Here is a 14044-nt window from a genome sequence, read left to right on the forward strand (position 1 = left end):
GACACCAAAAAAAAATTTTGAATCTCGAATATTTGGACTTACAACCATTTTCCAAAAAACACCGGGGTCTAAAGGTTTCCTAATAGAAACTCTCAAAGATACATGAGCATAAAAAAAACAACCCCCACAAGGAAATAATAAACCCAAAAAATCAAGATCATAAAATGATCACTCAACAAGGTTAAACTATGAGAAATGCCATAATAAAATTATGTACTCAACAATTCCCATAAAACCATTTTAAGATCAATAAACCCTTAAAACTCAAGTCTCAAAACTTTTGTCCAACTTTAATGAAATTCCAACACCAACACAAATAAAAAGGCTATTTAGTCTCAACCATAGAAAATTCATTAAACGACACCATACCAATCATGACAAGATTAATGGTCCAATTCCCAAAAGTGTAGTGACTCGAATAATCAGGTATACATCCAAGGAAAATATTACACGTAAAACTCACTCAACATATTCCAAGGAAAAGGGTTAAACATAGTTTTCTTCCACAAACTCAAACACTAATGTTCTAGGGGGTCATCACAAGCTTATGATAACTTGCTCCAATGGGTACACAAAAAACTCCAAGGAATTAAATATGCATACTTCCAACAATGCATAAGAAACCATTAACTATGAAGTTACATACCCAATATTCATGGTAATAAACAAGAACTTGGAATCATACATATACACCAATATTACTATGACAAATTAGCGCTTGAAATGACAACGTACAAGGCTAATAATCTAATCATCATTAGAATAAACCTACTTACTAAATACCCTTAGTAAAGCAAGTACACAAAGTCACAAGCCCAAAATTCCTCTACCAAGGAAAATATGACAATGCACAAATAATTCACATTAGTCTTTAAAAGACTAAAAACATAACTCTAATAAACTAAGGTCTCCTCATGAAATTAAACATGCATGAAACCAAAGTAAACTATAGAGTGCAATAACATGTTCATACATCATAAATAATTAAATACTCTATTTTCTAGTAATCATTCCAACAAACATCATTTGACAATATAAAAATCAATTTTAATATTGTCATCTTCACAAAATATAACTTGTTGAAATGACTATTAGAAATGAACATGTTAGAATAATATCTTATTAAAAGAAGTAGTTTAGAATGAACCTCCCTTGATATTAAATCAAGTATGTGTATTGTAAGACATTCCAAAATCTTCAATCAATCCTCCATCACGATATCATGACCACCATTCATCAATCATCTTCTCCAATACATTGCTTTTGACTTTTCTTATCCAGAAAAATCAGGTTCGTTGTGGTAGTTGTAACTGGAGATCAAGATCATCAAATGACAATCCGACCGTTTAAAATCCAGCCCAAGATGTCCCGAATATTGTGTAAACATTTCAAGACAATCGGACCACAGATGACCCTCGATCGGGGTCAATCTTTGAGACTGCTCCCAGAAAAACGTGAATGAAAAATATCTTTGGAAACCCTCTAAATTCCCTTTATCTTTCACTCAAACTCCCGAATATAAATTTCCTCACAAATCATAAGAAGTATTTAGCCATTGAAATAAATTCTCGTTTTCAAATTATTGTAATAATTGGGTTTTCAAGGCAAAATACTAGAATAAGAATAAGAACGTGTTTAGGAAATCGTTGCGCCGTGGTAAACTAACCACTGCCTTGAAAACGAGATTCGGTGCAACCGGGGTGCACAATTGTATTCACCGATTCGTTCCCTAAGGTTTACACAACCCTCATCACACAAAGGCACTTTTGGGTGATGAGATGGAGCCACATAAACTTATGCCCAAAAGAATAAGAAGGGGAAGCTTGAAGAGATATGAATAATCATGACTTAATCATGAACTAAAAGTTTTCCATCCAAAACAAGAGGAAATGAGAAGGAGAGGAAGATATCAATCTTTTTGTGTACCAATAACTCAGAAAATGAAGAGTACTTATAGGATTTTTGGAGGATACAAAACAACCCAAAGAAATCAAAGGTTTCAAAGGAATTCAATGATATTAATCAACCATAAACCCATGATAATGAAGGGTTAATAACCCCCATAATCAAGAGAAATAATGGACCAACTTAATCACCATAATCAGAATGATAATTGTCCATAAACCATACTTAAAAGGTTATCATAAAGGAGGAATCCAAAGAGAAGAACAAAAATGGACAACACAAAGAACCGATCTCGAAACCTGCCGGTCTCCCAAAACCGGCAGGTTTTCGGTGCACTTCAAGAAATGCCTTTAAAGTTCGTCTTTCAACTTACGCTCGAAACCTGCCGGTTTTCCAAAACCTGGCAGGCAGGTTTTGAGCACTTTTCCATCTTTATATTCCAACATATTTTATTATATTTATAAAATATTTCGTGTATTTTTTATAAATTTATTTCATTTAATGAAATTAAATGCGCTTTTATTTTAAATTAATTTAAATATTAATTATTTCGAAAACCGAATTTTATTAAATAAATTCAACGGATTTATTTAATCGGGAATTGTTAGGTCGTATTTCGAAAACGAATTTAATAAACTTAAAGCCCGGTTGTTTTGTCTTAATCAAACCCAATAAAGCTTGCAAGGAGTAAACTTAAATGAGCCCGGTAATGAACCCAACTCAAAATTACCCTAACCTAGCCCACAAGGGAGAGAAAACCTATAAATAGACCTCATATCAAACCCCCAAAATCAAAAATTCAGAAATCTCTCTCTCTCTCTCCTGTTTTTTCTCTCCTTACGGCACACTCCACCCACGCCCCTCTCTCTTCGTCGCCCTTGCTTGCGGCGCAAGGCAGCCAGCCCGTCTCTCCCTCTCGCCTTCCCGTAGCCGCAGCGTAACACGTTGTGCCTGCGTGCTGTGCGGTTGTGCCTTGACGCGCTGCCAACTCGTCCCTCGCGTCGTCCCGCGTCACGTCGCAGCACAACAACGGAGCTGTGTGCGCGCGTCGTGCCTCGCCTGTGCCCAGCTCGCCTGCCCTGCCCCTTTGCGCGCACCCGTTGCTACGGTGCGTTGCGTCGCTGTTGCTATCGTTGTGTTGTCGTGTGTGTTGATCGGCACACACACACACGATTAATTAATCATTTTGTGTGTGTTGATCAATGGTTTAAATCAAATTATGTTTTCAAAAATATTAATTTTCAGTTTTAAATTGATTTAATTATTGTGATTAGTTTAAATATTTGGGTTGTTTAGATTAGTTAAAACGGTTATGAACACCGTTTTGGGTTAGTATTGTGTTTGAATTAAAGAGATTGGTTTTGATGATTGAGTTTATAATTTTCAGATTTTATAAGTTTATAAAGTGTTGATTTTTGAAGTCAAAACATGTTTTCGGATTAAACTATTGTTAGGGTTTTGGTTTCAAATTGATTGAGCGATTGATTCACATAATTTAATGAAAATTTAAATTATGGGGATCAACTTAAATTTTCAGAATGTTTATAAGCTTTAAAAAGTTGGTTTTTAAGAGTTTTAAAGCTAAAAAGTCAATGTTTTTATGTTAGGACTTGAGTGGACTATTTGAGACTATTAAATTACCAATTAATGAATGATTTCTAATTAAACTAAGAGTTTTAGAATCTTGAATAGTTGCTGGAAATTTAGTAAACATGGATAATAATTTAGTTCTCTTGTTTTGTTTATAGGAGTTGATTTCTAGTGAGTCGTGATTCGCACAGTGGCCCCCGTACTTAGGTATTCCAGGTACGTACAAGACTAGGGTGACCACCCATCCCTTGAGGACTTTGTGAAGTGTTGAATGCGAATCATGTGAACTTATATGTTGCTGTGAATTCATGTTTGATGATTGGGAATGAATGTGTTATCATGAATTCATGTTTAATGTTGAGAACAAGCATGTTATTATTATTGTTGGATCTATGTAAACGAGCATGTTATGAATTGAATTATGCTTTATATATTCTATTGAACTATCATGTTATGGACTTTTATAATCGTTGAATTATGTCAAGCATGTTGTTCAAGTTGGTTTGCATATATGAGTAGTGCGCATGCAAGTTATTGTTATTATGCTATAATACGGAATGTCTGGCATATATATTGAGCCTGTCGAATATTTCCAGTGAGCAATATATATTATACCAAGGGGTAGAATATGTTGGAGAGTCTATGTGAATTGAATTAAGGACAATTCGTGCTAAGGGCACACCCCGCTTGTTAATAGGCAATGTCAGGTTATCTCAAACAGTGTTTTTGAGAAGGAACAATGGGAGTAATTTCACTCGAGTCTATGTTTGATCACAAGTCCTAAAGAAGTAAAATAATGAAGAGTCATTGTTGAATTGTTTAACTGTTTAATTGTTTAATTGTTTGTGTGTTGTGTCTTGAGTAGAGTCTTGAGTCGTCTTGAACATAATATATTAATTAACGTAAAGCGTAACCCAAAAGAGCTTCAAAACTCTTGGAACGTATATACCTTGAGTATGAACAATGGGGGGAGTCTTGCCGGAAAACTTGTACTCCTTGAATGATACAAGACGTTGTTTCATTCTTTCTTTTTAGGCCGTTGTGCATTAGAATTTCGTCGGTAGGATCCGGCTGTCGGTAGGAGTCCGACTTATTATTATTTGGTGTATGGTGGGCTCCCATCACCCTTTTCTTTCCTTTTGAGGATACTTTACTTTACCCGTTCGAAGCTATCTTTTTATTAAACTGTGAGTCAAGAGTCGTGTCATGTGTCGAGTCTTGTCTCCATGTTTAATTGTTTATTATATGGCTTTTGCATGTGGATTATTTAATTCGTCGAGTGAAGCATGTTAGGATAGAATGTTATTCTAGCTTGTTCGTACTCAGCTTTTGCTGACTTCGTGCTTCATGTCTTCTGTTCATGGCCTTCGCCTTAATGACCCTATGATGATCCATCATAAACAATATAATTCATGCGGAAAACACCATAAAGACAGGAATCCAAATTAATTGTCACATAGTCAATTAGCATAATTAGGATACATACAATGTGATGCGTGCCTTCCCTAGCTGCTCCCGAAACGAACAAGAACAAGTATAAGACTCCAAATGTCGCCCCTCCGTAGATAGTCCACATCACGTTCGGATCCGCCTTAGATTCAACCAACTAGAATATTCTCTAAGGTTTTATGTGCACTCGGGAAACTCACAATAATGTTAGGCAAATATTAAATTCTCTCGTGAACTTAATGTATCGAAATACTATTGCATTGCATTATAACTTGTGATCATGAACCACATATTTACAGGGTGGAAATAGAGGAGTTAGAATTCTACTAGGAATTGATTAACTAAATCTATAAGGATTCTAATTAATTAATAACATTAGAAATTTACGTTTAATCAAATACTAAGTATTTCAGATTTAACTAAAACATATAATTCAGTAGAATTAGGAAAACACGATTACTTGACAAGCAAGCAATCCTAACCGGCCAAGGCTTTAGTCGTGCAGCACGCAGCCCCATAGCCCACAGCCCACGAGTGCTTGGTCGTGCAACACGCAGCCCGCAGCCCACGAATGGGCGCTGCTGCTTTGCTCGGTCCATGCGCGTTGGGCGTGGGAGCGAGCAGCACGCGGCCCACTCGTAGGGTGTTGTTGCTCGGCTTTTTCTCAGCCCATGTTCGCTGCTCCGCGCGCGGGCTTTCTTGGCGCTGGGTCTGGCGCTTGCGCTGGGCCTTGCGTCTCGCAAGCTCGTTCGTCGATCGTTCGCACGTCGCGCTTCCGATTTGTTTTCCGATTCCGGAATTCATTTCCGATTCGAACAAATATTTAAGTTTCCGTTAATATTTCCGATTCTGGAATTTATTTCCGATTCCGACAATATTTCCGATTCCGGTAATATTTCCGTTTCCGGCAATATTTCTATTTCCGATAATATTTTTCGATACGTACCATGTTTCCGTATCCGGCAACATCTACGACTTGGATGATATTTATATTTCCGTCATGATCCATATTTCCATTTCCGGCAATATCATCATTCCCGGAGCATTCTATATTTTTCCTTTTGACGATTTCAGCTTCCACTGGAACCGAAATCCGTTGTTTTCCGAATGTTCATAAATAGAGTACTTAATGAATAATATATTCACTTAAATACTTGATCCTTTCACGTACTATTTGAGTGACCCTACGGGTTCAGTCAAGAGTAAGTTGTGGATTAATATTATTAATTCCACTGGAACTGAAGCGGTCTCTAGCTAGGCATTCAGCTCACTTGATCTCACTGAATTATTAACTTGTTTAAACAATTAATATTGAACAGCATTTATTAGACTTAGCATTGAATGCATACTTGGACCAAGGGCATTATTTCCTTCAATACGACCATCCCAAATAATTTTTTTTTTGGTTTTTTTAATGTAAAACAAGTGTTAAAAGGTGGGTTCGATAAAATTACTTATAAACCCGAAAGTCAGTTATATACCCGGTATAGAAAATAGAGTATTATAAATGATATGATTATCAAATCAATACCATATCAAAAAAATGGATAGAACGATGATACGGGTATGGTTACGGTCACATATATTATTCAATTCCAGAAGAAAAGTGTACCTAATAACTGTCTGATAAGTTTTTTTCATATATTTTCTCAACTTAAGTATTTTGTCGAAACGCTAAACTTCTAAAATCGCACTAATAACTTTACAATTTAAATAAATAATAATTTTTTTTTCTGCTTTAACCGACAACCGTTTATAAAACTTGATTTTATTTTATTGAAATCTTCTTTTAAATAAGTTATTTAGAACATAAAAGAAAATTTTAGTCTCATCCGTGCGTTGCACGGTACCTAACCTAGTATTTTATACAAAATGGTCAAAAAGTAATATTAGAATATCCGTGCGTCCATTGAGACCTAATTTAGTTAAAGTGCTAAAATTAAGTCGGCTTAAGGCTCTGTTCTATTCGACTTATTTTGACTTATTTCAGACAAAATAAGTTCAGCAAAATTAAGTGTTTTTCAGACATTTTTACACACAAATAAGTTTATTTCAGACAAAATAAGGTTTTTCAGATAAAATAAGTTCATGTTAGTTCAGTTAAATTCAGATAAGTTCAGATAATATAAGTTTAATCAAAATAAGTCCAATAAAACGGAGCCTAAATGATAAGAGTTGTTTGATAAGCACCATAAATAAAATTTAAGGTTATAAAATAAACATAAACGGAGATATTACTTTGAGTATCATCTGATCCTTCAATTTCATGCAATCGACCTTTGGCTTATTACTTAAAACAAAAATTATTTCAAATTTTCATCTCCTTTAACAATTAAATCTATCATACAACTCACTCATTTACATTACTTTATCAATTTCAGTTAACTTATTAATTTCATTTGATATTTCATTTATTTTTTCCAAACAAAGTCTAAGTCCTAGTCTATTTAACAAATCTTGGATAAAAAAAATTCGTGCTTACCCAAGTAGCTATTCAGGGAGCATAAAATAACTTCTTTTTTTTTATTAAAAACACATGAGAATTTAGTCACATGAGAGTTTGGTCAATTCCTATACACTTGGGATGGGATTTACAGGAAAAAGATCTAAAGATGGAGGAAGAGAAGCACAAAAACAGGAAAGTGGTCCAGGAGTTGAAGACAGAGGGGGGAAACTGTAAGGGATGGGATTACTGTTAAACTAATAATCTAGAAAAATCTAGATAATACACTTGTAAAAATATAATAGTGAAATGTATTGTGTAGAAAAATCTAGAAATATAATTGTAAATTATAATATAGAATAATCTTAGGAAATATCTAGGAGCTAGCCTAGAAAAATCTAGTAACTAAAAGTCTAGAATTATCTTAAGAAAAATCTAGATAATGAGGGAAGTAGAAGAATCTAGAAACCATAATACAACAACTATAAATAGGTTGTATTTGCATAAGTTTAGGGATGAGCCAATCAAGAGCAATAAGTCTTGGGTGCAACAGGTGCACATTAATATTAATGTGCACCAAGTTTTGGCACATGTGAACAGCTGCACGCAAATATAAAAAAATTGCACAGAAAGCAATATCTCGCAGAAAGAAGAAAGAGAAAAAAACGCAGAAACAACTCGCAGAAAGAGGAGAGAGAAAAAAACGCAGAAACAACTCGCAGAAAGAGGTGAGAGAAAAAAAACGCAGAAACAACTCGCAGAAAGAGGAGAGAGAAAAAAAACGCAGAAAGAGAAGAGAAGGAAGAAGAACGCAGAAATAAGAGAGAGAAAGAAAAAAACGATCGAAATTGAAATCGAAACTGAAGACAAGGAAGAAGAACGCAGAAAGGAAATCGATATTGTGAAATTGCGAGTGAAATCTGAGAGATCGAAATCTCTAACATCGCAAGAGATCAAAATTGTGAGAAATCGACATCTAATGGAAAATCTAATTCGAAGTGTAAAATTCAATCAACTCAAAGAATTCAAGTTCCGGTTGAACCTGATATTCAAGATGCAACAATGGAGGACGTTCTCAACAATTGTATAGAAAACAATGCTTTGGCACAGGAACGTGAAGAAGAAGAGGCAACTAACGAAATCGAAGCTGAAGAACAACATATTATTTCTGATTCTGAAGGTATGAATAATTATGAATTAGAAAAATTAATTATATGTTTGAAGTTAAAGTTATGGTTATGAATGTAAAAGTTAGAGATATTCCTGTAAAAGTTATGTAAATGTGTTGGTTTGGCTGAAATATTGGTGTTTGAAAAAGTTACAGATATCAAAGTTAAAGTTGAGGTCTTCAGAGTAAAAGTTAAGTATGTGAAATGTAAAGTTATAGTTATGCATAAAAGTTATAGTTTGATGCGTAAAAGTTATAGTTTGGTGCAAAAAAGTTAGCCTTGTTTTCATATTATTTCTGATTCAAAAGTTATGAATAATTATGCATTGAAAAAATTAATTATACGTTCAAAGTTAAAGTTATAGTTATGAATGTAAAAGTTGATATTCTTGTAAAAGTTATGTAAATGTGTTGGTTTAGCTGAAATATTGGTGTTTGAAAAAGTTACAGATATCAAAGTTAAAGTTAAGGTTTTCAGAGTAAAAGTTAAGTATGTAAAATGTAAAGTTTAGAATATTTGCTTAGATTTTTAACATGATTTTAATAAAGAATTTACAGTTGTGGTTTTATGCATAAAAGTTAGCTTTGTTTAAATAGATATAAGGCTTATTTTAGTAAAAGTTACCCTTATTTTAGTAAAAGTTATAGTTTCATGCGTAAAAGTTAGGCTTGTTTTAGTAAAAGTTAGCCTTGTTTTAGTAAAAGTTAAAGTTCTATGCGTAGAAGTTAGACTTGTTTTGGTAAAAGTTGGCCCTGTTTTAATAAAACTTATAGTATTATACGTAAAAGTTAGGGTTTAATGATAAAATTTCTGCTGATTTTTAGTAATTGCAATAACAGAACCGGATCAAGATATTGTTGGAACGCTGATGGGATACACTACCGAAACAGTGGAGGAACTTCTAGGTTTCTACGAAAAACATGCTAGTGCGGTTGGATTTTCCATAAGGAAAGGAAACACGAGATTCAAAGTTGGGACAAGAATCGTGCTTGAAAAGACATATCTTTGTTCAGCAGCAAGAGTAACAAACAATGGAAAGAACAAAAAGAAAAAAGTGCAAACAGTTGTTCCTGTAGTTCCCAAAAAAGAGAGAAAACCAAGGCAAGTTCCAATCACGAGAACTCGATGTAGGGCTTGCTTGAGAGTGAAAATGAATTCTGAAGGCATATATGAGGTAGTTAATCACGTGATAATGCACAACCATGATTTAACTAGAAGTCAATGGCACTACTTGCATAGATCTGAAAGGCAAATAACGGAAGAGAAGGGGGAGGCAATTGAAACTATGCAAAAATCTGGTAATAGTTACATTTTGATAGTTAAACTTTTATATTCTGTGTAAAAGCTATTGTTTTGATACTCATCCTTGTGTTACTGCAATCACCTTCTAAGATGAAAAAAGTTGGAAATATAAAAGTCACACTCATCTCAGTTAAAGTTAAGCTTTTTAAAGTAAAAGTTAGGTTAGAGTAGAATGAAGACTGTCTTTAACTTTGACAATAATTTCCTTAACTTTAACCTACATAACAACAACTTTAACTCAGAAATTACCTATAAGGTGTTAAAGTTAAGTTATTGACAATTAAAGTTTTAAAAGTTAAAGTTAGCCTTTTTGTACTAAAAGTCAGGTCTGAAGAAGTAAAAGTTGAGTAAAGTCAAATAAAACATTTTGCCTAAACTATTATTTTATTTACATTCTTTTATGCTCAACTGACAGGTCTGTCATCCACGGCTTCTTTTAACTACATGGAAATTGAAGCTGGAGGTGAAGAAAATTTAGGACACTCAAAGAAAGACCATCTAAATTACTACACGAGGTTAAAAATGAAGCAAATAGAAGGAGGTTATGCACAAGCAGTAACTGACATAATGTATTTAGAGCTTGAAGGTGACCCAAGCTTCTTTTTTAGATTTAGATTGGATGAAAAAGGAAAATTGAGGAGTTTGTTTTGGAGGGACTCTATGATGATGGAAGACTATGGAATTTTTGGAGATATAGTGGTTTTTGACACAACCTATGGAACAAACATGTATAACCTAATTTGTGCTCCAATAGTTGGAATAAACAACCACTAGAACAATTGCATGTTTGGTTGTGCATTCATAGGAGATGAAAAGATTGAGTCGTTTGTGTGGCTTCTACAAACTTTCAAAAAGTCAATGGGGGGAAAAGTCCAATATCAATCTTTACAGATCAAGATGCAGCAATGAACAATGCCATCAATCAGGTAAAAATCCAAGATTTATTCTTAAAGTTGTAGTTTTCTGTGCTAAAGTTATAATGTAATTACCAAAAGTTAGTTAAACTAGTAAAGACCTTTTCAGAGTCCTTAACTTTAACTTCAAAATCCTCAACTTTAAGTTCAGAGTCTTTAACTTTAACTTCAAAATCCTTAACTTTAAGTTCAGAATCCTTAACTTTAAATTTAGAAATCTTAACTTTAACTTTAGAATCTTAAAGTTTAAATTTAGAATCCTTAGCTTTAACTTTAGGATCCTTAACTTTAACTTTAGAATCCTTAACTTTAACTTTAAAACTCTTAACTTTAACTTCAAAATTCTTAACTTTAACTTCAAAAATCTCAACTTTTAAGATTGGATTGTAAATGCAGGTCTTTCCGGATTAAGGACATAAATTATGTGTATGGAATTTGCATCAGAATGCTATTCCCAGATTTGGGGCATTGAAACGAGATCCAACCTTTAAGAACACATTCAACTATTGCTTGTATAAGTGTGTCACAGTAGTTGAATTTGAAACCAATTGGAGATCAATGCTGCAACAATATGAGCTGATAGGGGAAGAGTGGTTTACAAATGTATACAATTTGAGAGAAAAATGGTGCCCTGCCCTAAGCAAAGATTTCTTTTCAGATGGGATTTTGTCTTCCCAACGAAGTGAAAGCACTAATCACGCCATCGGATTTAGAGCAAACAGAACAACAAGTTTAACTGATTTCTATAGGTTGTTCAAAGGAACAATACAACGTTGGAGAAGTACAGAAAAGCAAGCTGAATTCTCTTGTAGTAAATAGGTTGCATCCTCGGCTTTACCACTATCTGGATTGCTAAAACATGCATCAGAAGTTTACACGTTGTCACTATTCAGAGACTTTGAGGAGGAATTTGGATATTCAATTGCAACAACAGCAAAATTAATTTGGAAACAAGGTAAATATCAGAAGTTCAAGTTTCCAATTTTGAAAAATTATAAAGTTAGTCTTTTGTTGTAAAAGTTAGGCCTTTTTTTTATTAAAAGTTTGGTAAACTGAAATATAAAGTTTATTAACTTTTACTTCACCAGGGCTAACTTTTATACATATTTTTCTAACTTTCCACCTTACAGAATATAAGAAGCTAAAATTAACATTTTAGGGCAAAAAAGTTAAAGTAAGGTTTTTTATTTTAAAATTTTGGATTCTGAAGTTAAAGTTTAGGCATCTGAAGTTAAAGTTTAGAATTCTGAAGTAAAAGTTAGGTTTTTTGTTTTAAAAGTTATATACCCTGAAAAATTAAGTTTCATAACTTTAAGTACACCAGGGCTAACTTTTATATTGATTTTCCTAACTTTAAAAAATAATACTACCAATGCAGGTAATACTGAGTTCTATGTTGTGTCCATTGATGAGGGACCTTGGTCTGCACAGAGAGTAACATACATCCACGAGAGCCAGGCAGTATCATGTACGTGTAAAAACTTTGAAGCTTCGGGATGGTTGTGCTACCACTGCATTAGGATATTGCACCTTCATTCGGTTAACCGGATTCCAGAATAGTACATCAAAAAGAGGTGGACAAAATCTGCCAAGTCATCGGTTTGGAAAAAATTAGAAAATGAAAAGCCGAAAGAAGTGCAGTACACACCTTGGCGCCAAACCATGGCTAGGAAATACTACAACCTTATCTTGAAAAGCCAGTCAAATGAGGAGACGAGAACCCTTATGGAGGATGGTTATGCCGCTAGTGTGTCTCTGGTTGATGAACTTCTAGCATCATTAAATCTTTCAAATACTGAAGATGCTTCAACCACAGAAACAAGTGCAACAGCAGCACCTGAAACAAGTGCAATAGCAGCACCTGAAACAAGTGCAACAACAGCACCTGAAACAAGTGCAACAGCAGCACATGAAACAAACTCAGCACCAGTAGGTAAAAGTTAATGGTTTTTTTTGGTAAAAGTTAAGATATTAACTGTTAAAGTTAGGTTGGAGATGACGAAAGTCTGTCTTAACTTTAGAACAAATTTCATAACTTTAACTTACAGAACTACAACTTTAAACCAAAAAAACTATAATGTGTGAAATAAAAAAAAGATTGGAATTCACATTAGCTTAAAAAGGAAAATATGTAAAATTTTGGGTTTTATATGTAAAAGTTTGGGTTTTATAAGTAAAAGTTATAGTACAATATGTTAAATGTTTATAGGTACTCATGCAACAACAACAAGTGATACAAGTGTACAACAAGCAATAACAAGTTCTGAACCTGGAACAAACACAGCAACTGAACCTCCTATGGTGTTGGATCCTGAACGTTGCACAACAAAAGGTAGGAACAAAAGACCACGAGGACCGCTTTTCAAAAAGAAGAAGGGAAAAACTGCAGCGCCTCCAACATCAGACTTTGGAACAATAACTCCAAATTTGAGATTATTTTGATTCTTTTAAAGTTTCTTATCAAAGATATAATTTAAATTTTCATTAAAGTTAAAGTCAAGGTTTCTGAAGTTAAAGTTTAGGTTTCTAAAGTTAAAGTTGACTAGTAGGGATGTCAGTGGGGTGGGTTTCGCGGGAGACCCGCCCCGCATCCGCCCCAAGTAGGCGGTGATGGAGGTAGGTTTGGCGGGTGATGGGGCGGGGATGGGTATAAAAATCGTACCCGCCATGGGTGATGGGGCGGGTGTGGATTTTTTGTTGTACCCGCCTCGCCCCATCCCCACTCGCCCCGCTTCATACCCGCCATGGGTGAGTTTGGATTTATTTTCATCTTTAGGTGATAATATGAATTAAGTGAGATTTTTAAGTTTTTTGTTTGGATTTTTTTGTTATGACGAGTATTTTTTTCGATTATTTATGTTACTTTAGTCATAAGGTATTTTTTTCTATAGTTAACTTTCATTACTCCGTATATATGGCATATGTTTGCTAAATAAGAAAAATTAAGCGGGTATTAGCGCGGTTATGAAGCGGGGATAAGACGGGGATGAATACCCAGTTGGGTGGTGGGGCGGGGATGGATTTTAGCTTACACCCATTGGGGCGGGGATAGGGATGAATTTTGTACCCGCCATGGGTGATGGGGCGGGGATGGGGATGAAAATTTTAGGTGGGGATGGGGATGGAGGGACATACATCCGCATCCGCCCCGCCCCATTGACATCCCTATTGACTAGACTTGAGAACTTAGTTAAATTTTGTTTTTTACGTTGAAAGTTTGAATATATGCATTAAAATTTAGTTAAGTATGATTTTTACCTCAAGTGTATATA

The 14044-nt window shown here is 34.4% G+C and overlaps 1 protein-coding gene across 1 annotated transcript; it reads left to right on the forward strand.

The window, feature by feature from the left end:
• Positions 1-10763: 10763 nt before the first annotated feature.
• Positions 10764-12332, forward strand: LOC130461410 (protein FAR1-RELATED SEQUENCE 3-like). The gene is made up of 4 exons (XM_056829503.1): positions 10764-10784; positions 11217-11553; positions 11641-11727; positions 12151-12332. Exons 1-4 carry the CDS (start codon positions 10764-10766, stop codon positions 12330-12332), a joined length of 627 nt encoding a protein of 208 aa, XP_056685481.1.
• Positions 12333-14044: the final 1712 nt, after the last annotated feature.

The sequence above is a fragment of the Spinacia oleracea genome, chromosome 5 (assembly GCF_020520425.1).
Source record: "Spinacia oleracea cultivar Varoflay chromosome 5, BTI_SOV_V1, whole genome shotgun sequence".
NCBI lineage: Eukaryota > Viridiplantae > Streptophyta > Magnoliopsida > Caryophyllales > Amaranthaceae > Spinacia > Spinacia oleracea.

Coding starts and splice junctions, on each gene's coding strand:
- LOC130461410 (XM_056829503.1), top strand. CDS start 10,764: ATGAACAATGCCATCAATCAG. Junction 10,785..11,216: donor TGAACAATGCCATCAATCAG/GTAAAAATCCAA, acceptor AATTTGCATCAG/AATGCTATTCCCAGATTTGG. Junction 11,554..11,640: donor AACAATACAACGTTGGAGAA/GTACAGAAAAGC, acceptor AACATGCATCAG/AAGTTTACACGTTGTCACTA.